This window comes from Gadus morhua, chromosome 13 (genome assembly GCF_902167405.1).
Source record: "Gadus morhua chromosome 13, gadMor3.0, whole genome shotgun sequence".
Taxonomy (NCBI): domain Eukaryota; kingdom Metazoa; phylum Chordata; class Actinopteri; order Gadiformes; family Gadidae; genus Gadus; species Gadus morhua.
In genome coordinates, this window is record NC_044060.1 from 17,541,709 (window position 1) to 17,563,528 (window position 21,820).

At 40.8% G+C, this 21,820-nt stretch overlaps 3 protein-coding genes across 3 annotated transcripts; all 3 read right to left on the reverse strand.

Annotated features, from left to right (window-relative positions):
- Nucleotides 1-826: 826 nt before the first annotated feature.
- tfe3b (transcription factor binding to IGHM enhancer 3b) lies at nt 827-7,459 on the reverse strand. Its single transcript, XM_030373671.1, has 10 exons — nt 7,118-7,459; nt 6,542-6,615; nt 5,785-6,022; nt 5,434-5,664; nt 4,946-5,041; nt 3,922-4,033; nt 3,604-3,660; nt 3,365-3,440; nt 2,993-3,140; nt 827-2,609 (listed from the first exon to the last, which is right to left on the reverse strand). The coding sequence occupies exons 3-10, from the start codon at nt 5,974-5,976 to the stop codon at nt 2,127-2,129; spliced, it is 1,395 nt and encodes a 464-aa protein (XP_030229531.1). The 5' UTR covers nt 5,977-6,022; nt 6,542-6,615; nt 7,118-7,459; the 3' UTR covers nt 827-2,126.
- Nucleotides 7,460-7,818: 359 nt separating this feature from the next.
- gnl3l (G protein nucleolar 3 like) lies at nt 7,819-12,975 on the reverse strand. The gene is made up of 16 exons (XM_030373670.1): nt 12,685-12,975; nt 12,524-12,563; nt 12,381-12,424; nt 11,458-11,568; nt 11,234-11,350; nt 11,045-11,128; nt 10,571-10,706; nt 10,345-10,448; nt 10,079-10,223; nt 9,905-9,992; nt 9,457-9,634; nt 9,219-9,361; nt 8,997-9,133; nt 8,574-8,734; nt 8,281-8,452; nt 7,819-7,912 (listed from the first exon to the last, which is right to left on the reverse strand). Exons 2-16 carry the CDS (start codon nt 12,534-12,536, stop codon nt 7,854-7,856), a joined length of 1,692 nt encoding a protein of 563 aa, XP_030229530.1. The 5' UTR covers nt 12,537-12,563; nt 12,685-12,975; the 3' UTR covers nt 7,819-7,853.
- A 4,931-nt stretch (nt 12,976-17,906) lies between these two features.
- Nucleotides 17,907-21,520, reverse strand: LOC115556569 (blue-sensitive opsin). The gene is made up of 5 exons (XM_030373672.1): nt 21,001-21,520; nt 20,404-20,572; nt 19,596-19,761; nt 18,921-19,160; nt 17,907-18,384 (listed from the first exon to the last, which is right to left on the reverse strand). The coding sequence occupies exons 1-5, from the start codon at nt 21,377-21,379 to the stop codon at nt 18,283-18,285; spliced, it is 1,056 nt and encodes a 351-aa protein (XP_030229532.1). The 5' UTR covers nt 21,380-21,520; the 3' UTR covers nt 17,907-18,282.
- Between the last annotated feature and the right edge of the window lie 300 nt (nt 21,521-21,820).

Genomic DNA, 21,820 nt, shown 5'->3' on the forward strand with positions numbered 1-21,820 from the left:
TGCATCCCCCCGCCCTGTTACCGATGCGAAAGAAACCCAGAGCCAATGACAAAACTCAGTTGTACTCATCCACCAGTCAAAGTAAACCACCTCATGCACTAACGAAACTCATAACGATGGTAAGCACACTCAACGGAACCATAAGTTGTTGGTGTGTCATCATCAATGACACTATTCTTTGGTCGGATATTGTCCTCTAATATGGATCTCTCATCTTCCCCCTCCTGGCCCTTTGCTTTCCTTTGTCCCTGTGAGACCTCTGTGCGCCCATCCTCCCAGCACGCCCGTTCTGCAATCCACTGGGTTGCCTGTTTGCCACGCTGACGGGGCGTCATGCCTCCACACTGTCCCGGTGCTCCTACCTGTGTGGCTGCCAGCCCAGCACACTGGAGCCCCAGCTGAACACGGCGGACTGCTGCAGCTGCCTGGTGGTCCATTGCTGCTGCCCGTCGGACTGTAATGGGTGCAGCGTCTGTTTACCAGCGGCTACAGAGTGTATAGACCTCGCCATGGAATTCTCTCAGATGGCCTTCCACTGAAGGGGCTGGATCCCATTCAGACATTCATCCAGCACGGCATGGCTACCTCTCTTGACAACAAAGGCTTGAGGAACAAGAGCCCATATTGACGCATGCCAAGAAATGTCTGTTTCTTTCATTAAAGTCCAGAATACCTGTACAGCATGCAGAGGAACTTTTTTTGCAATTATTCTATCATGTCAAGGAAATAGGGAGTAGGAAGCAAACAAAATAAATCCAACAGTAGTTAAATGTAGTCAGCCAAGAGAAATGTGTGTCAGAATTAGGCAGTAGTCATTGAGTCGTACTTACAGTTCTATGTAAAGAGATCACATTTTAATGTCATTCATATTTAATATACAGGACATCACTGGTGCCTCGAAGAAAAAAATGTGGGTATAGCTGGCTTCCATGATCAACCACCGAACCATCTTACCATGGTGTATTATGTCTGTGTAATAACACAGATGTGCACATAAGCAGGCACCACTTTGAACATTCAGCACCTGTACATAATGTGGTATGAAAATGTGCATCCCAGCAACCAATGCTATCCCTTGTGAGTGGCTGTGACATTTATTAGTAATCACATTGTATAAATTTCACGTAACAAAAATTAAGGAAGTCAGAATAGTGGTTGCTTATACAATTCTAGGTACTATGAAGAGCAATAATCCCTTTAAGGTTAATCAAGGATTTAAATAAATAAACAAAATCCTTATCTCGCGATCAACATGATTAACTGACTAAATACACTCCAGGAGTGTTTACTCGATTACTTTGGTATAAAAACTATAGTTCTATTGTGAAATAATTGACCTGCATTTATGACAATTAAATGGACAACTATGGAGTACGAACACAAAAAAAAGTTTTTTTTGTCCACGATTAGTGAAAACATGCTACCTGTTTATAACCATCTCATGTGTGTAAATGGCAATTAATAAGTTCTTTCATAAAATGCATAGATGCTGCAAAATAAGGCGCAATTAAAATTCTATAGGTAAAATATCTCATATACAATATGTAGTACATACTTTACAATGTCAATTCTACTATATATATTTCCCTTTGGTGATTGCTTGACAGACTGAGACCTAAGCACGTACATGCTGCATACGAATCCTGATTCCAGTCGGCTGGGGTGTAAAACAAATACAAGTCAATATAAAAAGAAACACGCTAGAAAATAAAGGGTATCTCTCCATTTGTTTCCGTCATTCAGATAGGTTAGAGTAAAGGGAAACCTAACCGGTTTCCTCTACCCAAGAGACCATTATAATATATATCCAAACATAATTTATTCTTTTCTGAAATCTGATGGAAAATAAAATATTGCATTTCTTTTAAAAAAAACATTAATTAATAATTTCCCAATTATCTAACATTCCATTTCCACAAGATTGCATTTTCCATTCTAAGCAATAGTTATCTGGGCCACTGCAAACTGGGACCAACTTCAACTGCGCCTACTTATGGCTAAAGTTGTGAAGCGGAATTGCTATTCTGCGATTCTACTCAAAAAAAGTCTCTGCATTATTTAGACTCTATGGCCGCCTACTCATTGTCATAGTTCGGTTTGTACAGTCCCTATCGTGACACTTGGCATTACCCGGAGAGTGATGGTGTGCGATCCTCAACCAACGCCGGGAGCCTGTCACAAGTCCCTCGTCCATATCGAGGCTGCTCCTGGAGGCACCGGGGGACAGAGGGGAGAAAAGGGGGGTCCCCCTCCCTCTCGGGAGACAGGGTGCACCCCTCGTCCATGAGGATGGAGCTCAGGCTGACGTCCGGGTAGAGGCCTGAGGCCTCAGCCTCGTCCAGCTCAGCGAAGCTCAGGCTCCCCAGGTCAAGGGGGCTGCTGAGGGTGACCCCCACCGGGGACTCTGAGGAGGGCGGGGACAGGAAGGAGGCTGGGACACCCTGGCCTATGGCGGCTGCCTCCAGGCTGAGGAGGGTGTGGTTAGAGACTGCACCGCCAGCGGCGGACAGATGCTGGCCGTTCTGAGAGCTGTGCTGCTGCTGGAACAGGGAGGGGTCCGACGTCAGGCCGCCGGGGACTCCGTTGAGGCGAGCCTGCATCTCCAGTTCCTGAACACAAAAAATAAAGAAAAATAACATCAATGGTAAATTCAGGCCTTGGAAAGCCCTTCTATTTAAAATAGATGATTCAAATGATAAAAGTCCCCTCTTCCATTCACCGGCCAAGATTACATCTACCTTTTATGATCTACATTTGAGCTGCTTCAACAAATATTTTAACAATGTTTAAAAGAAGAGAGACTTTGTGCACTGGGTGAAATGTGTGCGGGCAGGCTCAAACTTTCCGTTACACCCCTATGTACAGAATTCTACAATGTGGAAAATAATACTAATATCTTAATAAACTTGTTGGTATTATTATTGAGTTAGTAGAACCGTATAATGTAAGGACGTTTAAATACACTAAGCACAACAAAGCAACAAATGTTGACCTGGATGCGTAGCAGGAGGCTATGATTCGCGTGCTCCAGCTTTTTCTGACGCATCTCCACCTCCTTGGCTCGCTGCTGCTCTTTCTGCAGCTTCCTGATGTAGTCCACTGAGGCCTTGAGGATGGTGCCCTTGTTCCAGCGCATCTCCCTGTTGTTGGCGGAACACGACACATGGGATGCAAGGCAAAAAAATGAAGTTTTGGAACGTAATGCAACAGAGTGATCACATCAGGGTGATGTGATCGCTCTGTTGCATTACGTTCCGAAACTGTTTTTTTTTTTGCTTGAGGCCAGCACGTAATCTGATCTAATGAGGTGTTTAAATAGCCAAAACCGAACAATTTAGTATATTGGAATAGACGTTAGACTCACGGATCACTGGATTTGGGTATTAGACCTCCAAGCTCCTTGATGCGGTCATTGATGTTAAATCTTCGCCTCCTCTCAACTAAACAATGGCAGGAGCACAAAGAAAAAGAATATAAATTACGGTTAATAGTAGAGTGTATAATTTGTATTTAGCAACACTATATGTATGCTTGCAGCTGGCTTCATCGCCATCGATTTCTGTTAATACTACATAAAAATAGAAAATGTCATTGCCCACTTACTGAGATTATGGTTGTCTTTTTTCTGCCTCTCCTTCATAATTGCTTTGACATCTGTATCTGAAAGCAAGATTTTATTAATTTATTATAGTAAATACGTTAATCTAAGTTCTCACAGGCAAACATTTAAATTTCAGAGATATCCACTAACAATTGAAGTTTTACCCTAAAAACAGAGTGAGAAGCTTACGTACATAGACAGTATAGTAAAATATTATCTGCATAATTGTGTAAGTGGTAATAAAGAACTGAAATATCCTCACCAAATATAAATGATAAAAACAATGCAGATAAAAGCAAGTAGCACACAGTTCACTGTACCGTGAATTTCCCTTTTAATGTTTGGAAGATCGGCAGGACAGGAATTGCTGGCAGTCAAGGTAGGAGCTGCCATTCCTGGGCTATGGTATACATCCAAAAGATTCCCAGGGAGCTATGCAACAAAACCAAACTCCATCAGAAAACAGATTTTTAAATGGCGACAATTTGACACATGCCACAGAACAAATAGCAAATGTTTGAATAGGGTCGGTTTTGTCTCATTCCCAGTTCCCTCTTTAAAGATGACCGCTAAATGGACACTTCCTCAAATTTGGGTTAAGCCCAAAGAGGAAGATCCTGTGTACAGAAATTAAAAACATGTAAGTTTAACTCAGCAACCTGGCATTCAACACAAGATAGGATTAACATATATTCATCGTATAAAAGACCGTAGGCAGCATGAAGTACTAGCCGCAAAATATATTCAGTTGAATAAAGAAAATAACTTTGCTACGCACACACAGCATGAAAGTATCCGTTAACACTTTCTGTCCTGTGAATAAAGGCCCAGAAGGAAATCCCCCAACAAGAGACAATTATTTTGATTGCACAAGTCCACTACTCTTTATATTCAAATGACATTATGAAAATCCTTTACCTCACACGGTTTCCTTTTCTTCTCATCCAACAAAATACCCATAATCCTCATTTCCTTATGGCCTTGAATAAACGACCAGCATGTGTGACACACTGTGTATAAGAGTAGCTTGGCGGCTTCGTCTCCTGGTAACGTGTCTTCTATGAACTGGTCTACACTGCTGACTAACTCCGCCCGGCCACACTTCCCTGACAAGTTGTATCTCTGTGCCAAAAGCAATTATTTACTGCTATGTAAACGCTAAATTCCTGGTTCATGAATGAAATCTTCACACACTTTTACCACTAGTGAACCATTAACAATCATAAAACAATCATACAAAATACTGTATGATTGGTTGGACATTTTTATCATTCAAACGGTAAATTGTATCATTGACGAATATGTTTTTTTGAGTATAGTACTCTTATCAATACATTGTCATACCGTGCTAGGCAACTGAAGACCCGAGTCAATAAACGTCATGATGTCATCATTAAAGCTGGACTCAAGGCTGATGATGTCATCGATCACATCCTCGATCTGCAGGGAGAACACCACGAAAAAAACATGGAATAAATAAAGAACAAAAAAATATATTAATTTGGTTTTTACCGACCCTTTATATAAACCTATTCTTAATGGTATGTCTGCGGAGAGCGACGAAAAATGTATAGATTATCAGGGAAATTCCCTTCCCCCAGGGACACGTTTAAAATCATTAAGCCTCAGGTGCAACATTTGGCATCCTATTGTTACAACAGGCCAAACAAGAGGGGTAGGATCTCGAAAGTAGCCAAGGGCCATCGGAGTGATAACGTAGCACACCAATTAAGATGGAGGCGAAAACTACTCCTTATGACAATCTAGGAACTCAAAAAGAAGAGGGAGCAAATCAAGAAAGAAACATTGCGGAGGCCATTGCCGAGTCATACTTCTTCTTTGTTGTTGTTGGTGCCCAGGTTAAGCAGAGCCATGGGGCTGTTCGGAGCGCTGTGTGCGGTAGGAGCCATCTCTGGGGCAGAGCTGGATTGTTGCACACCGGGTACCCCCAGACTTAGGGTTAGTGCAGTATTACCCAGAGTGGTGGAGAGGTACTCCTTGACCTGTTGCCTCTGAGCCTGCTGGATGTGGTATTTAGTGGGGTTCTCTAGGTGAGTTTGCACCTAAGTAAGGAAAAAGAGAAAAAGGCAATTAACGTTTTGTACAACATTATCATGGGATGGTCTTGGCAACCAAATAAGTACTGGTGCTTGAAACACTTTTATAATAACGAAATGACTTACTTTGAGCACCTCCACAGGAACCTGCGCTGGGGGAGGCCGGGCTGTGTTTGGGGGCAGTGACACTGAAATAGCAGGGGTGGAGTCTGATGGTCTGAGCTGGGAAACGGAAGCTTGTTGCTGGGCCTCGCGTCTCTCCTGTTCCTGGGCTTGCTCTCGCATTAGTTGCTGCCTCAGCAACACGCGGGACGACATGGCTGACTTTGGAGATCTTGCTCTTTGGGATTGATCTAAGAGAGACCTAGACATACACATACATAGGAAAAGAGTGATTCGAAATATAGGTCAAGCGAGGAAGAGGGCACATAGTCCTCTTCAAAATACTGTAATATCATTAAACTCCAAACCGAGAAAGGAAGAGAGATAATAACGGCCAAACAGATTAGCCGCTTTCAAGTGGTGAGAATGAAGACGTCCCTAACAATGGTGAAGTGTTGACACAACCCAATTAGGAAGGTATGTTTTAAACATGAACAGATAAAAACAAAACCCCTGTTCCAGAGAATTGGGAAAGTGGCAGTTGAGTGCCTGGATTGCGAAACTACAACTAGAGCAAACTAGGAACGCCGTTAAAATGTGGGCCCTCCCCTTTCACTTTATTTAACACAATGTACAAGTCCACTACATAAGTCCAGTCGTAGAGATATTTCACCGTTAAAGAATAACAGCTTTCCATTGGCCCAAGGCAACACGGAAGTACACCCATTTCTAGGTGTTGTATTCCAACGGAAATGCATAAACCAACAACCATACTACATACCTGTGTATATTCACACCGCACACCCTCTTCCAGCTCTACGACTAGGATCGATAATGCTCCTTGTGGAAATTAACCTGATCAATACAAAAACATAAATATATATATATATATATAAATCAACACATCTTGAAATTTTACTTTCAATGGCAAACAATAGGCTATGTTTTGTTAAAGGTCAAGGCACGTTGCAGTAACGTTATGCTGCATACCTAGCAGTGGTAAGAGTTGTAGATCAGAAGTTATAAAATAGGATGAATGTGACATTATTCAATGAGTCACTCGAGACCTCAAGCCTTGGATCTAGAGTTAGCGGTTTGTTGATCAACAAACTATCCACACAACGGTGGTAACCCACATTCTTCCGAATAAATTCTTATTTTACCTTACTAGTTTATGCAGCATACGTCAAGTTAGAGATAAACGGACAGACCTGATCATATATTGATGCCCTACTGCTGTCGAAGAGCGATGTTAGCTATGAAGAGCTCATTAGCACCTATAGACAGCATTGATTACTTCAGAGTTTTGATAGATTGAGAATCTCACACTTTTAACAAAAATGTCGTTAAAACCAACCTTATTCTAATAATAATTTAAGTTTTAGCCAGAGGCCTTTCTGCTGTTCAGCGGGCTGGAGGGGCCATGAAGGGGAAGTGGGCTTCAGCTAGCGTCGCTACTGGCGATCCCCCCGTCAGCGAGTTCCGTCAACAGCGTGAAAAACAATAATGTGCACATACTTTCTGAAAAGTGAAAGTTTAATGACAGCGTTTTGTCCCCGCTACAGTCCCCCTGCCATGTAGTTGTAAAAACTGCGAATCGAGCCTGTTGATCAAACTATTATTAGCCGTTAGCCGCAGTGCTTAAGATTGTTTACAACGAAGATGTGGTCATCCGGCACATAACCCGGAAGTAGTTTAGGCAGAGGCTTCGTGAACGCTCCTCTGAATCACTGACGCATCATTCCGCCATATAAATAGGGGACTAGTGTAGCACCTTTAATACTTTATATGTAACCGACGTGTGTTCAGTAAATACCATTTCTTTGGAATACAAAATCATTACTGATTCCACCTAGCCAATTTATCATGCAAAACACATTAAATTTAACCGATGGATGAAAATAATTTGCATCAACTGAACACCAAAAGCCTTTGTCGAATTATTCCATGGACTTGACCCTAAATAGGAAAAAAAACAAAACTAAACTCGGCCCATTTTCTAACAAAATTTGCCATCATTTTTAGAAGATTGAATTCAATAAAAAACAGCACAGAGAATCTTTTTGGTATTTTTTTTATTTATACCAGTCTTCTTAAAATGAAAAATTCATTGCAGAGGTCAACGTATCAGAGAGTTTGGTGGCAAGTTTATCTAAAAAGGGAAGAAATTAGTAGCTCAAATTATAATCCCTTTCAATCAAAGTATAGTCGGACTGTATAAAAAACAACTAAATCTAAACATTAGTAATGTGCCAGTTGCTATTCTGACCAATACATCCCGTTATTTTGTCTAGTAGGAAATAGAATGAGGAAGAAGGAAACCAAAGCAAGAATATACATACATTTCAGCTGAAACTAGTCTAGTCTGGGACATGCACAAAAAAGCCACATGGAAAAATTCAAAATAATTAAGAAATATATATAATCTAACAAAATATAGCTTTAGTTTACCACTGAAAGACTACAAAATCTATTTTTTCTTAGTATTGACAGAAATTATATTTAATTTTGTATACAGACCTGCTCTTTTCTGCTGCTTTTTCCTCTTCTTCCCGGCAGCCTGAAGTGCCTGGCCTTGGTGCAGAGGGTCTACATACAGGATATCCTTCAAATCAACAGGTTTGGGTGCTGCCTCTGTAGAGGCACTGGATTTGGCCTTAACAGATTTCATCTCCACGGTCATTGGTCCAAACTATTTTGGAGAAGAAAATAGCAGGGAATGAGGTTTTGGATTCAGAACACAAATATGAACTAAAAAAATATCTTTGCTAGTGTAAAAACCTTTAACCTTTCAATAACACCTGCCACTCTACCTCTGCGTCTTGGTCATCGTCCATAGATTCAGTTTCATCTCTTAGTTCTAGGTCTTCGACAAGGGCCCCCTCCATCGCCAAGTCACACCCTCCCTCAGCTGGAAAACCTTGCGTCATCCCAGCTGTTTCCATGCAGAATCCCATTTGGACCGTGGATGATTCTGAAACATATAATACATGATTTATTATGTAGCCTCCCAGAGGACGAGATATTTTTGCAAAGCCGCTGCATTATAGACCTGGCCTAAAAAAAATAAAAAAGTTTGGTTCCTGTTGGTTGTCAGTTGACGTCATGGGTAGGTACTAGGGAATTTATTTTATTTTTTTATTTTATTTTTTCCAGCGGCAGCGAATGATAGGTAGGTTGTTTTCATTTAAAAACGTTTTTTTTAGGCCTTGCAAGAATACAATGTCTATGCCTACCTGCAAGAACTTCCTGATTTCCTTTCTCAAGTTCGTCCCAGTCAAACGCTTTGCCCATCTCTGTAACAATCTCTGCACTGACATGGGTGGGGAGAGTATGGGTCTCTGGAGGGTGTGTGAAGTAACTGATCCTTCCTCTGTATGACAAAAAGAAAATCTTTAATAAAAGACAGGTGATATATCGTCCCTTCCAGGCCCAAAAAAATGCTGAAATTCACCCACCCTGTCCAGTCGATTAAGACGCTCTTTGCTGCTTTGTCACAGTCGGGCAATCCCCCCTTCTTCAGTTTGCCTTGGCGTTTGGCAAGTAGTGCCAAGAACTCCAGGGGTGTGCGAAAGTCTGGAACCCCATAAAACTCCATGATCTGGAGGTGATCAGGCATGCCAATTAGGATGGTATACAGATTAAAACCTAAAAAAAAAATAACACACACACACTTTGTAATGAGACCACCCATACCTGAGGTTTATTGCAGCGTCTGAGAATGGCTTCCACAGGGGGAAGGGGGTCGACTAGAAGCTCGATTTTCACACAGTTCCGTAGAATCATTGCTGCATCAGATGTGGAAGTAGCCATGACAATGCCAGGGCAATCTAGAAGCTTTATGTGTTTGTCCAGATGTATTTCCTGAAGGCACCTGCAACACATTTGGACAAGTTATTGAACCAGGGGGATACAAAAGGAAATCTGAATTAACTATGGCGGCAAGTTACACGGTAGTAGTCAGGGTGTTTGTATCCCAGCTGAAACTGGGGATCTAGGTTTAATCCCTTATGTCTGCGGTCTAGCTGTGGGAATCCTAGTGCATGGATGTTCTAACCCCTGCCTTCTGCTAAATGACATGCATTGAATAAAAGCAGGTGCTAAATTGCTCAATATAAAAATCGATAATTGAATGTGTACTTACTTTGTCATACCAGGTGTGGCCCCAACACTGCAGGACCGCGATCGCTTTAGACTGTTAATTAAGCTGCTTTTTCCCACGTTGGGAAAACCTACATTAAAAGGCAAGGTGGCAGTAATTAGAATACATGCCAGATTTGATTAATGTACAGCAGAGTTTGAGGGAAGCTATGCTCACCGACAACACCGACCGTGATCGCCGTCTTGATGTCCAGGTTGCGGCAGTAGTTCCCCAACAGTTTCATCAGGCAGTCAGCTCCCACACAGGCACTACTGTTGAGGAGCTCTACGGTGGCCTGGGTCACCGGCACATTGCTGCGCTTCTGCTCACAGCGGGACACAAGAACCAACATGTTTCGTAGGATAGCTACTGCTGATACAAAGAACCCTTCTACCTTGATTAGTTGAAGAATTGCTCTGCTGCTGAAAGGGTTGATTGCTTACCAAGTTCTTGTTCTGTAGCTGAGTGGAGGATTTGAAAGCCACAGTGGGAAACTCATTGCGTAGATACTTGATCCATTTCTCAACTATTTCCTTTGAGACCAGATCTTTATGGTTGGATTAAAATAGAGAAGCCTTTAGATATCCGAGCAATAAGTGTAATTGCAGTTAGAGTACATCATTATCCATAAAATGGATACAATGTTGTATTCTTTTACTAAAGACCTACCGATTTTATTCAACACCAGGACTATTTTCTTGTTCGTCCCACTCTGGATGACGGCCTGCTCCACCTGCGGGCACCGACATCCCAGAGGGTCGCGTGCATCCAGGACCTCTAAGATCACATCGGACGCCTCCACCACCTGAAACCAAATGTTATAATGTATAGTCATACTGTTTACATCCTTCCATCTTACGCTTAACCATTTTGAACTTGATACCTTAACCCTACTTCCAACACCTTAACCGTTTTTTGATGAATTGCCTCCACTTAATAAGAGTGAGAAATGTCCATTGAATTACGGGAGACACCATATTATGGGACACTATTCTCTGTAAAGTTTATTACCTACTATACCTGTTCTTAGTGGCAGGTGACAGACAATCAGCATCTTTAAGTACTAATAAGCCAATGCAAAGGTCATAAAAATGTATTTGTTGGTTCTTGGTAGAGATTTATGACTTCATGATTGCTCTATACCTTTTTGAATTCTCTGAAATAGGCCTTTCTTGAATTCTCATTTTCAAAATTGACATGCTTCTCCAAATTCTGCATCTCCACTTCCTGCATCAAAAAAAAAAGAAGGTAAACAAGCGAAGATAAACAACAACAAATACATTAACAATCTACTATAACAGTGATTCTACACACATTTGAAAGAAATCCTACCTTGATCTCGAAATCTTTCTGTCGCTGCAAGATGTCATCCTGAAAACTATTGAGACTCTTTCTCTTTATCAGTTGTTGTTCTTTTGAGATTCTCTGCTTTTCCTGGAGCTGCAGAAGCTGCTCGTGAAACATCAGGGATCAACTAATTAGTTAAGATGATTACATTTTCCCCAACGAGAATTGTGATTTGACATTCTTAACCAACAAGGAAAATAATGAATCACCCGTTGCTTCCCAATTTCTTCTGGCTTCTTGTGGTCTTTAACACGCCTCATCGATGAAGGGCTTTTTTGCTTTAGCCTCCCCAAACCTTCGCTTTTGTTCCCTTCGGTTGGCTGGAGAAACAATAAATGTAATGCATCAAGTAAATTTAAAAAGTATCAGAGAAAAGAATGGTCTGCTAAGTTTTCACATTCAAAATATTCTTTAGTTTAAATAGATCTACCAATAACATATATATATTGTATTTTAAAACCATTTAAAGAAAAACATCAAATCCATCTGTCAACTAAAATATGGTACGATTTCTTTAATTTTCCAAAACTCACTGAAATGATCTTCAAATCTGATGAAACCCCGATTTGATAACCATTTGATACAGAACAGGCTTTCTATGATTTAATAGCTCTATATAGAGCAAATTCTGGATGCACATATTGTTCACTATGATCAATGCTACAGCCAATGTCCCTGTTGAAAGATAGCCCTTCTGACGCTACCTTTGTTATAAGTTCTCTACAGTATTGACTGTAATTATATATAACTATTATTGCCTAAAGTTAGCCGCAAGCAACCACGAGGACGTGGTGACGTCTTAGTCGCCATTCCGTCCATAAAGTTCCCTAATCATGAAAATATAAGTCTTATCTGATTGTATTTATGTCAAACGTTGATGTTTGTAAAAAGTTTTGCGAATAGGTGGACGCATTCTCTTGCAGATCCTAGTCAGTTCTATACAGTCAGTAGAAAAGCTCAACAATGTGTAAACATATTATTTGGTTTCAAGCAAATATTCGAAATGTGTCATCTAACGCAAAAATCGAACTTTATAACCAGATTTAGACCATAGTCTCGTAATGTGGACATGTGTTGCGTATAGTAGCCACTGTACTAGCTTTAGCTTTAATGTTACACGTTAACCACTTACCCTGGATTTCCCGTGGAGGGCGATGCGCTTTGCCTTTTTTTTTTCTGTAAAACGCAATGACAATTATCCATTTTAGGCGACAATAATGCATGCACACAAAAACTACTAAATATGAATGACGATGTTGTAAACCTATAACGTACTTGTTTTCGACATGTCTTCCACCCTGCCTCACGTGTGCTACTAGAAGGCGGAAATGTGTACGGAATGACGCTCATAACAACATCCGGTTAAACTTACATGAATATGAACTAATACATAATTATTCAAATAAATATAATTTAGAGTATAATAAATATATTACCCAATTTCCATTTCTAACAGGTGTGTGCCTAATTCACACTGTCTTGGATGAGGAATCAAGAAAGACAAGAGCAAAGGGTTTGAAAACAACCACCCATCTCTCCCTCGAGATGAACGTCAGGGGCCTCATTAATAACCGTTGCGTACGCACAAAACGGGGCTGAAAGTGGCGTACGTGACTTTCCACGCCAAGGTTGTGATCTATACTTAGCTTATCTAACTATTGTATTGGAGTGAACGGAGATATGTACTTCTGGGTCCCTTGGATTCCCGGGGTCTGAGCCAAGCCCCCGGGAACAGTGCATACTTCCGCAATCCACCAGTGCTCAGCGGCCAAGCCTGGTATTGCAGCTGTTTAAGCGGGCTGTGGACGGGTCCCTCGATTAATAGAGCCCAGAAGTAGATATCTCCGTTCACTCCAATACAAGTGGCAAACAGGAATGTGTCCCCGCAAAAAAAAATACTGGATATCAAAGGCTCATAATTATCTTTATGCCATGTTCTAAAAAAAAATAAGTTTTCTCTTTTCAAAACGTCGATTCAAGCGTTTTATTAGCCGTTTTATGTTATTATTTTTTGCCGAAGGAGGGGTGGGCAGCTGAAAGGAGTCGTAGTGCAACAAATGTTGTTTCGGCCCGGCATTCGAGAGGGCCTAGTGCACGGCTCCGTTAAATTCTCGTGTCCGTCCGAGGTTTTCCTTTCACTTAACATGAATGACGTTGATGGTTTTTAGGCACTGCGGTGACTTTTTAACACTTAGTGTTTGTGATAAAAGGGATTTTTAGACTGGTTCAGCTGCTACTCAATGACTCACGTTCCTCTGCTTGCGATTCACCATTTATTGATCCATTTAATTCAAAAGATCCAAAGACAAAGAACGGGTGCATTACGGTATCATTTTTATAATATTGTTAATAGCCTAATAAACTTTTCAGTTGTGTTAGTATTTAATTTTTAATTTGCTTGTTTAGCTGTGTATGGCTGTTAACAATGTTGGTGTAATACAATTATTTATGTGGGTAGGCTACTCCAACCACATTGCTGATCGATATGTTACCATTTAGTTGTATATAAATTATTGATTGCATTTTTAGTAAATAGTTGGAAGGAATCTGTCGAAAGCCAACATTCAAATAACATTGAACTGTATTTTTTTCTAGGCCTACATAGATTTACTATGTTGTTGGTGTTATATGGAGCATTCTTGCATATTTATGAAGTTCATTTATACTTCCATGCAGGGTTCGAATTATGATTCCATCTTTGTGGGGATCTCTTGAATATTTCTGCATCCGGTACGTCATGAACTAGGGCGTGGCTAGGCTCCCCTGATGCGGAAGCATATCTCTCGATGTTGCCCTGCGCCAATTAGCAGTTTACATAGGAATGAATGGGCGGTCATGTTTTAGACTTCTACGCTGGTCCCACTTTAGAGATTTCAGTCACTGATTGGCTGGACGATGACTCATCTTCATCGCCTCAACTCAGTCCCAACATCTTCATCATGCATGAACGAAACAGGTACAAGGAAAAAAACAGTTACGCACATTAAAATCCTACACATTTGAGACATCTGCAGGAGGTCTAACATGCTGCCATGCAGGACATCTGAGAGTTGAGCTGTGTGTCCCATTCTCTGGCATTTGAAACACCTCAAAGGTTGTGGAATGTACTCCCTTACTTTATAGTTTAACCAGCCAATATGGATCTCAGAAGGTATTGATTTATCAAAACAAGCATCATTGATAAGCTATTTTGTTTAACTCCACTTTTATTAGTTTGAAGTCGTTTAGCTTTGTGCACTTTCCCACCCTTGATCTTTGACATCTTCCGTTGACATTTCTAGTGGCACATTTGAAATAACTCCATGTAATTTTGCTGCCATTCCTGGTACATGGACCTTAATCTATGGAGTCAGTTTCCTGCCATAATTCAAACCTGAAAAAAAAAGTTTCAAAGGCTTGTAAGTCTGGGTTTGAAAACTCAACACCTTGTAAAAAAGGTTTTGCAACACTGAAAAAAGAGATTATAACCTGAAAAAAAATAAAACTAAAATTCAAACATCTGTAAACATGATTTTGTGTTCTATTTTATCTTCTTCATCATTTTCACCAACACATTTGCAGAGTTTCAAATCTGGCACTGTTCTAACAGTGTATTTCATTGTTGCCCGGTTTTGAAACCTTGTAAAAGGGATTCTGCAAACAGGTGTTCATACATTGAGAAATACGTTTTGAAAGGTTGAATATTTAGTTTTATAAACTTGTAAAGGTGTACGTTTACGACATTGCAACGTATTTTTTCACAACTGACTCTTCAGCACTGACTTTTCAGAGATTTGACCACACAGGCGCAAGCTTTGAGTCACGTGAATATTGGCAGTGTTCTGACGCCACTCGTTTTGAAACTCCTCACAGTCGAATCTGAAAAAAAAAAAATCCTGGGGGCGGGACCATTTAGCTCTAAACCTATTATATGACACAAATAACAAGCGACTTTCGCGGTTGATTTTGATTTCCATTTTCTGGAACCATAGTCTCATCTCCATAGGACGCGACTAGCAAGGACGCGTCCTAGCAAGGCTGCAGCCTTCACTTTGGGAAACAGCCATGGTTCCAGAAAATGGAAATCAAAATCAACCGCGAAAGTCGCTTGTTATTCGTGTCATCGGCAGAGCACTGTCAATCCCGCACAGCCCGGTGAACGGCACATGTGATTGGAATGTACGTCAGCCGAGAGCAACCAATATGTTTAGAGCTAAATGGTCCCGCCCCCAGGAAAGTTTTTTTTTTTTTCAGATTCGACTGTCAGGAGTTTCAAAATGAGTGGCGTCAGAACACTGCCAATATTCACGTGACTCAAAGCTTGCGCCTGTGTGGTCAAATCTCTGAAAAGTCAGTGCTGAAAAGTCAGTTCTGAAGAAATACGTTGCAATGTCGTAAATGTACACCTTTACAAGTTTTTAAAACTAAATATTCAACCTTTCAAAACGTATTTCTCAATGTATGAACACCTGTTTGCAGAATCCCATTTACAAGGTTTCAAAACCGGGCAACAATGAAATACACTGTTAGAACAGTGCCAGATTTGAAACTCTGCAAATGCGCTGGTGAAATTGTTTGAACTTTGAAAATGTGTAGGTGAAAATGATGAAGAAGATAAAATAGAACACAAAATCATGTTTACTGATGTTTGAATTTTAGTTTTAGTTTTTTTCAGGTTATAATCTCTTTTTTCAGTTTTGCAAAACCTTTTTTACAAGGTGTTGAGTTTTCAAACCCAGACTTACAAGCCTTTGAAACTTTTTTTTTCAGGTTTGAATTATGGCAGGAAACTGACTCCATATTAATCCTTCCACCATCAAGGTGAGACATTTCCTGCCGTTTCTAATTTTCTGCTGAAATAAGAATTCTTCTGATATTCAATAGCTTTGCAAATTTTATTTTTCCCCAATTGCTTTTTCAATTGCTTTAGTCACCTGAACTGGATGGAAATGTTCCTTATCGTTGCTAATCGTGATAATTACTATCCATTCCTCCTTACTGTTCCCATTGGTTACACTTTTCTTCTTTTTAACCGATTGACTTCGGATTGCTCTCCCCTTCACTACCTTCTTCAGACCATGATTTTTTTCCTTGCCATTTTTGTTTGAGTAGTCTCCATATCTGTCCACCCCTCACCATCTGACATATCTGCCATTGTTACACTCACGATAATTGCAACACGCTTTCACTCACACCGACGTCTCCACTCCCAGCTCCTTCCGGGTCACGCTCAAGTTTCACTATCCTACGTCGTTGTTGTTTATTATCCTTTGAATATCTCCTATTTATGGATATGTGAAGCCCACATTTAGGTGGTAAGCCTACTTTAGGGAAAAAAATAAAAAGATTCAAAATCCTCTCTCAGGCCACGTTTATACGTAGCAGGGTATTTATAGAAACGAATATTTCCCCCCCTCCGTTTTCAAAAATAACATTGTGCACACATCGTTTTCAAAAAAGTTGTCGTTTACATCAAAACGGATAAATACGCCGTTGGGACATTATAACTATGCCAAACCTATGGGCGGCAGTGTAGGGAGGAGGATAAAGCCATGCAAGCCAATCAGAATCCTCAGAATCAACAACAACGAATAACACGAGCGTCTTCCTGTAACAAACAAACTGTAAACATAGGGCGCTCATATGACGTTAAGCATTTCCTGGCGCATAATGTGACGTTTCAGAACCTAAAACCCCGTTTCTACCCGGTGACACGACAACACGTAACCGGCGTTTTCAGAAATCTTCACTTTGGCCGGAGTTTTTAGAAATGATCGTTTTCTGTGACAAAAACGGTGTTTTCGTGTAAATGAGAGGCCAAACCGTGTGAAAATATCTGCGTTTTCCCTTCGTGTAAACGGGGCCTCAGAGTGTTTGGTTATGGCTGGTTTAACCTGTGCACATTGATTGCTAGACTCGGCATGTGTGCACACCAAGCCCAAGGGTCCAATCAGTCTGATTCGGGCCAGGTGAGGCTGCTTAAACCCGCCAAGTAAGCCAAGTGTGGTAGCAAATGTGTGAATGTGATGATCCATTGAAATAAGGGTGTTTGCTTGTTTGCCTGACAGAACCATTATTTGAATAAATGTGGAGTAATTAGAGGCTTGCAGTGGGAAGCTCCTTTGCGAATAATCATAAAGACAGTTATGTAATTGCAAACACACACACGCACAAATTATGAAGACATAAATCAAACATAGCACCCTTTTTTTTTTTCAGTTCTACATGTGGGTCTTTTGGTCTATAAAAAGCCTCCAATGTGCTTAGGTCAATAACATTTTCCTTGGCAGAGAAGCGACAATGCCTGACTGAAAATTGGGGGTCTAGGGCTGATGGTTGTCTTTTACACCACTGATCTAATCACCTAATCTATTGCTGTGCATTTTTAAGGGTCGGTAAATGTTCACTACTAGCTGAAGTCCGATTTTTCCCCTGGATACAGAATGGAAACTCCCTGATGCCATTGGTTGAGAGAACATCTGAGTTCTCACTGGTGGTCCGCTTGGAGCGACGCCCAAAGGTGTTATCTGATTGGATCACACCTGATAAACCTTTGCATATGGCACTGTGGTCTCTTCACATCAGGCAGGCTAAATGATTAGCATGCATTCACCTGTATGTGTGTAGACGTGTGTTTGGTATTGGAGAGATATGACGTCATTGTAAAAAAAGAATCAAATACACTTCCTTTTTTATTTTACAATCATCCTTTTCACTTTAAGCATTTACATTTGACATCATCTACTTTCACCGACTCTGCAGTCCAATATGTATGCCTACATTGTCTTATTTTACTGTGCATTATTGCAGCCTATATGTATCATTAACATTTTTATTTGAAGTATGGAAATGCAGGTTACGTTACCTATGGTATCGATAAAAATTAATTCTCAGTTCTTTAAGCCCTTTTTTTTTTCACTTTGCATATCATTTTCTATGAGTTTAAAAATTACGTTGAACTCATGATACATCATACATTCAGTGGTACATACAATTCAGGTAATAAAATAGTCACCCATATGCAATAATAATACAAAATGAAATGCTTGTCTGAACTATGCGGGTCCAACTTTCGATATTTCAGTTGTTGATTGAGTCGAGGTTGACTCTTCGTCACTGTCGCTCATCCCAATCATCTTCATCATACATGAGCGGAACTGAAAATCACAAAAAATAGAATTTGTCACTGAATCAATTCTAACGCTTACCTTGATCAATGTGATCCTTCAATAATACTCATATTTAGACTACCCGTCGGTTTAATATCTAGAAGAATATCATTCAATTCAATAAACAAAAATTCGAAATGTTCTGCACCAAAAGTTTTTCTGACCAAAATATCAGATACATTCCTACTGCTTAAGAAGAAGAAAATATATTTTTTAGTTAGCGGGAGTGGCTTATATCTTTAAATGAGCGTTAGACATGTTAGAAAGCAATGTGCTTCTTTAATGTGACGGCATTCCCACTCTTCTTCATGTAACTTATTATTTTTCTAAATTAAACAAATGTTGGTTTGTCAGTTGTGTAACTAACAATTCAACTTCTGCAACTTTTGTTGCGCATGGACAGAAATCCAATTCTAATTGGACATCTGCTATCTAAAGCAAACATTTATTGTATATCTAATGTACATGTATGATTATTGTTTGCAAGTTGATAACGCAGGCCTCCTAGCTATAAGCCAACAAACCTGTTTGTTTAGTAGGATGTAGATGACGGGGTTGTACACGGTGGAGGCCTTGGAGAGGCAGGAGGGTAGGGTGGCCAACCTCAGGTCAAAGGTCGAACCACGGTGGTTCACGACCCACATGGCAAAGCTTGCGTAGGGCATCCAGCACACCAGGAACCCGAGCACCATGATCACCACCATCCTGGTAACCTCCCTCTCTGCCTTCTGGGTGGAGATCGAATCCGCCTGGGCCTGTGCTGCCTGTGGGGACATAGAACCATTTGTGGATTCTGTGGAAACCATTGTGATAATGGTAATCATAATCATAATATAGCCCTTCTTTAAACAGAGCTGCGGGATCGTTTTCTACAGGTGACAATGTTTGAGTCCAGTTCTGGGTGAATTCTGCACTATCCATAACCTGTAGGCATTGTTGAGCAAGTTTCCAAAGCCTGGCTGCTCATTAAAGGCATGTATAAAAAATAAGCAACATAGTTACTTATGCATATCTAGCTATTTCTGAGTATAAACCATAAAAAAACATCTGCAGACGCTTTTAATTCTGACGACTTATATAGTGAGAGATGAGGACAATCTAACCATAGGCCTGTATAAACTAAGCTCTTTCGGATACAAACTGACACAATCCCAACCCCACTCATTAAGACTCTATACAAAAGGAGGCTTCCTGCTAACCATCTTCATGGTGTAGAGGAGATTGCTGTAGCAGAAGACCATGGTGCCAAAGGGGACGGCGAAGCAGAAGCAGAAGAGGAACATCACGTAGGACTCGTTGTTGTATTTGTTGTCCGTAGTGTACCAGTCTGGCCCACAGGAGCACTGCATGCCCTCCGGGATGTACCTGTAGGATTTAGTATTTCCCATCAGGTCACACACGTTACAAGCCACAATTTTGGTGCCATTTTCACCATTATAACTAGTTGCTTTGTTATTCAACAATGTTTGTTCAAGAAATACCAAGATGGTGGGCTGGAATGTAATAATGGAAGTTAAGATCACATGATTGATACCTTCAGATCATATAATTGAAACGGTTAAACAGAGATGTAACCATTATATCTGAATGTCACTGCCATTAATTACTCAACAACACATGCCAAGAGGGGGCATTGTCACAACAGCCATCATATTGTTGTCGACACATTGTTTAGTGATGTTATATGACATAACATGGCACTGCATAATCTAAATCAATGTTTGAATTTATTTTTTATTAAATTGAACACGCCCTTCTACAATATCACTTCTACCACATGATACTGTATAATCTAAATCATTGTTTGAATTTATTTTTAAATTAAATTGAACTCGCACTTCTACAAAATCACTTCTTTCTCAGTGTGAAAGGACGCATGGAGAAAGATGCAGGGAGAGAGAGTTGGTTATATTTATAATAATGGTTAAAGTTAGTCATAGTCATATTAGACATAGTAATATTCAAAGTCCTAGCAGTAGTAATGGAGGCTTTCTGTGTAACACTGACCTGCTCCAGCCCAACAGTGGGGGGAGGGCAGCGGCCAGAGCGAACACCCAGGTGACGGCGCAGCCCATGATGGCGTGGTGGCTCCTGAAGGAGAACTGACCCAGCGGCTTGCAGATGACCAGCCATCTCTCCACCGCCACCACGGCCAGGGACCACAGGCTAACCATGCCTGCAACCACATGGCAAGAATACACCTGTAGCTTTTTGTAACTATTGCAATAAACAGCACAATGCACCATTCAACGCATGAACATCAATGACCGCTGTTGATAATTGAATGTATTAATTCTGTGTTTTGCAGAGTGACATATTTAATAAGAAAAGTGTGTGGAGAAATGTTGTACTGTCAAACTGATTGGTTATCAAAATGTTTTCCTACAAATCACAAAAATAATCGAAGACAGTTTGAAGAACATTAAGTTGAGTCACTTCTTACATTTCTTAGGCTTAAAAAAAAAAAAGTTACCAAATTCACTGGAAGGCCTGTACCTCAACCCTGTATATTGTTAAATGTCTGTAATACGATATATATTGGCATTTTGATTGGAAAAAGGTAACAACCAAACAAGGCATAATAACTGTCCCTATAACTCTTACCCCCCAGAGTAGCCGTGAACCCTTCGATCTTGCAGGCCAGCGGGCCCAGCACCATGTATTTGAAAGCAAAGCACACAAAGCAAGTGAAGGAGCCGATGGCGGCCACAAGGAGGTTAGCCACGGCCAGGTTCACCAGGATGTAGTTGAGGTGCGAGCGCAGCTTCTTGTACTGGACGGTGCACGCGATGGTGAGGACGTTGATGCCGGTGCCGGCCACAAACAGGAAGAACATGAAGGCTGACATGCAGTAGAAGATGCCTGTGCTCCCCAGGTGATCCTGGGGAACCAGGAAGGGGCTGAACGCCGTCATGTTGTTAGTGTCCAGGGGAATGGGGATCCAGAAGTCCTCTGGGAGCTCTGTAGGGTAACTGGACCTCATGTCTCCCTTTGTATTGTTGACCCCGATATAAAATAATAAGTTCTGCTTTCTTTCTTGATCGATCAATGGTCTTCTTTTCAATCCACTGACTGAGTGACTGACTGCTTATCAATTATCTGGCTTCTGTTACTGAACGAGACATAGGGTTGTATATATAGGAGTGGCGACTATTAGTAGCCTGGTGTTCATTGGCCCACAGGGAGGGATTTTAAAGCAGGGTTAATTACTAAAATAGAAAGAGACAGGTTCAAACTGATGTTTCCTCACGTGTACACAAACATCCCACATTGGCATTACCCTCCTATGGACTCACTGTTAGGGTGAATAAGTGCAATGGAAGAGCAGGGGAGAAAGGGATGATCTCATTAAGAAAGAGAAAATCCCTGTATTTACTTCTGATAATCTATAAATCCTACTGTAAAACCTGCTAATCCCAGGTAT

Coding starts and splice junctions, on each gene's coding strand:
- tfe3b (XM_030373671.1), bottom strand. CDS start 5,976: ATGTCGTCCCGCGTGTTGCTGAGGCAGCAACTAATGCGAGAGCAAGCC. Junction 5,042..5,433: donor CCAACAACAACAAAGAAGAA/GTATGACTCGGC, acceptor TTCTCCCTGCAG/ATCGAGGATGTGATCGATGA. Junction 3,661..3,921: donor CATTAAAAGGGAAATTCACG/GTACAGTGAACT, acceptor TCTTGCTTTCAG/ATACAGATGTCAAAGCAATT.
- gnl3l (XM_030373670.1), bottom strand. Junction 11,129..11,233: donor AGAAAGATTTCGAGATCAAG/GTAGGATTTCTT, acceptor TTTTTGATGCAG/GAAGTGGAGATGCAGAATTT. Junction 9,635..9,904: donor GCCACACCTGGTATGACAAA/GTAAGTACACAT, acceptor AATGTGTTGCAG/GTGCCTTCAGGAAATACATC.
- LOC115556569 (XM_030373672.1), bottom strand. CDS start 21,379: ATGAGGTCCAGTTACCCTACAGAGCTCCCAGAGGACTTCTGGATCCCC. Junction 20,573..21,000: donor GTTCACGGCTACTCTGGGGG/GTAAGAGTTATA, acceptor ATGTGGTTGCAG/GCATGGTTAGCCTGTGGTCC. Junction 19,762..20,403: donor CCACTGTTGGGCTGGAGCAG/GTCAGTGTTACA, acceptor TAAATCCTACAG/GTACATCCCGGAGGGCATGC.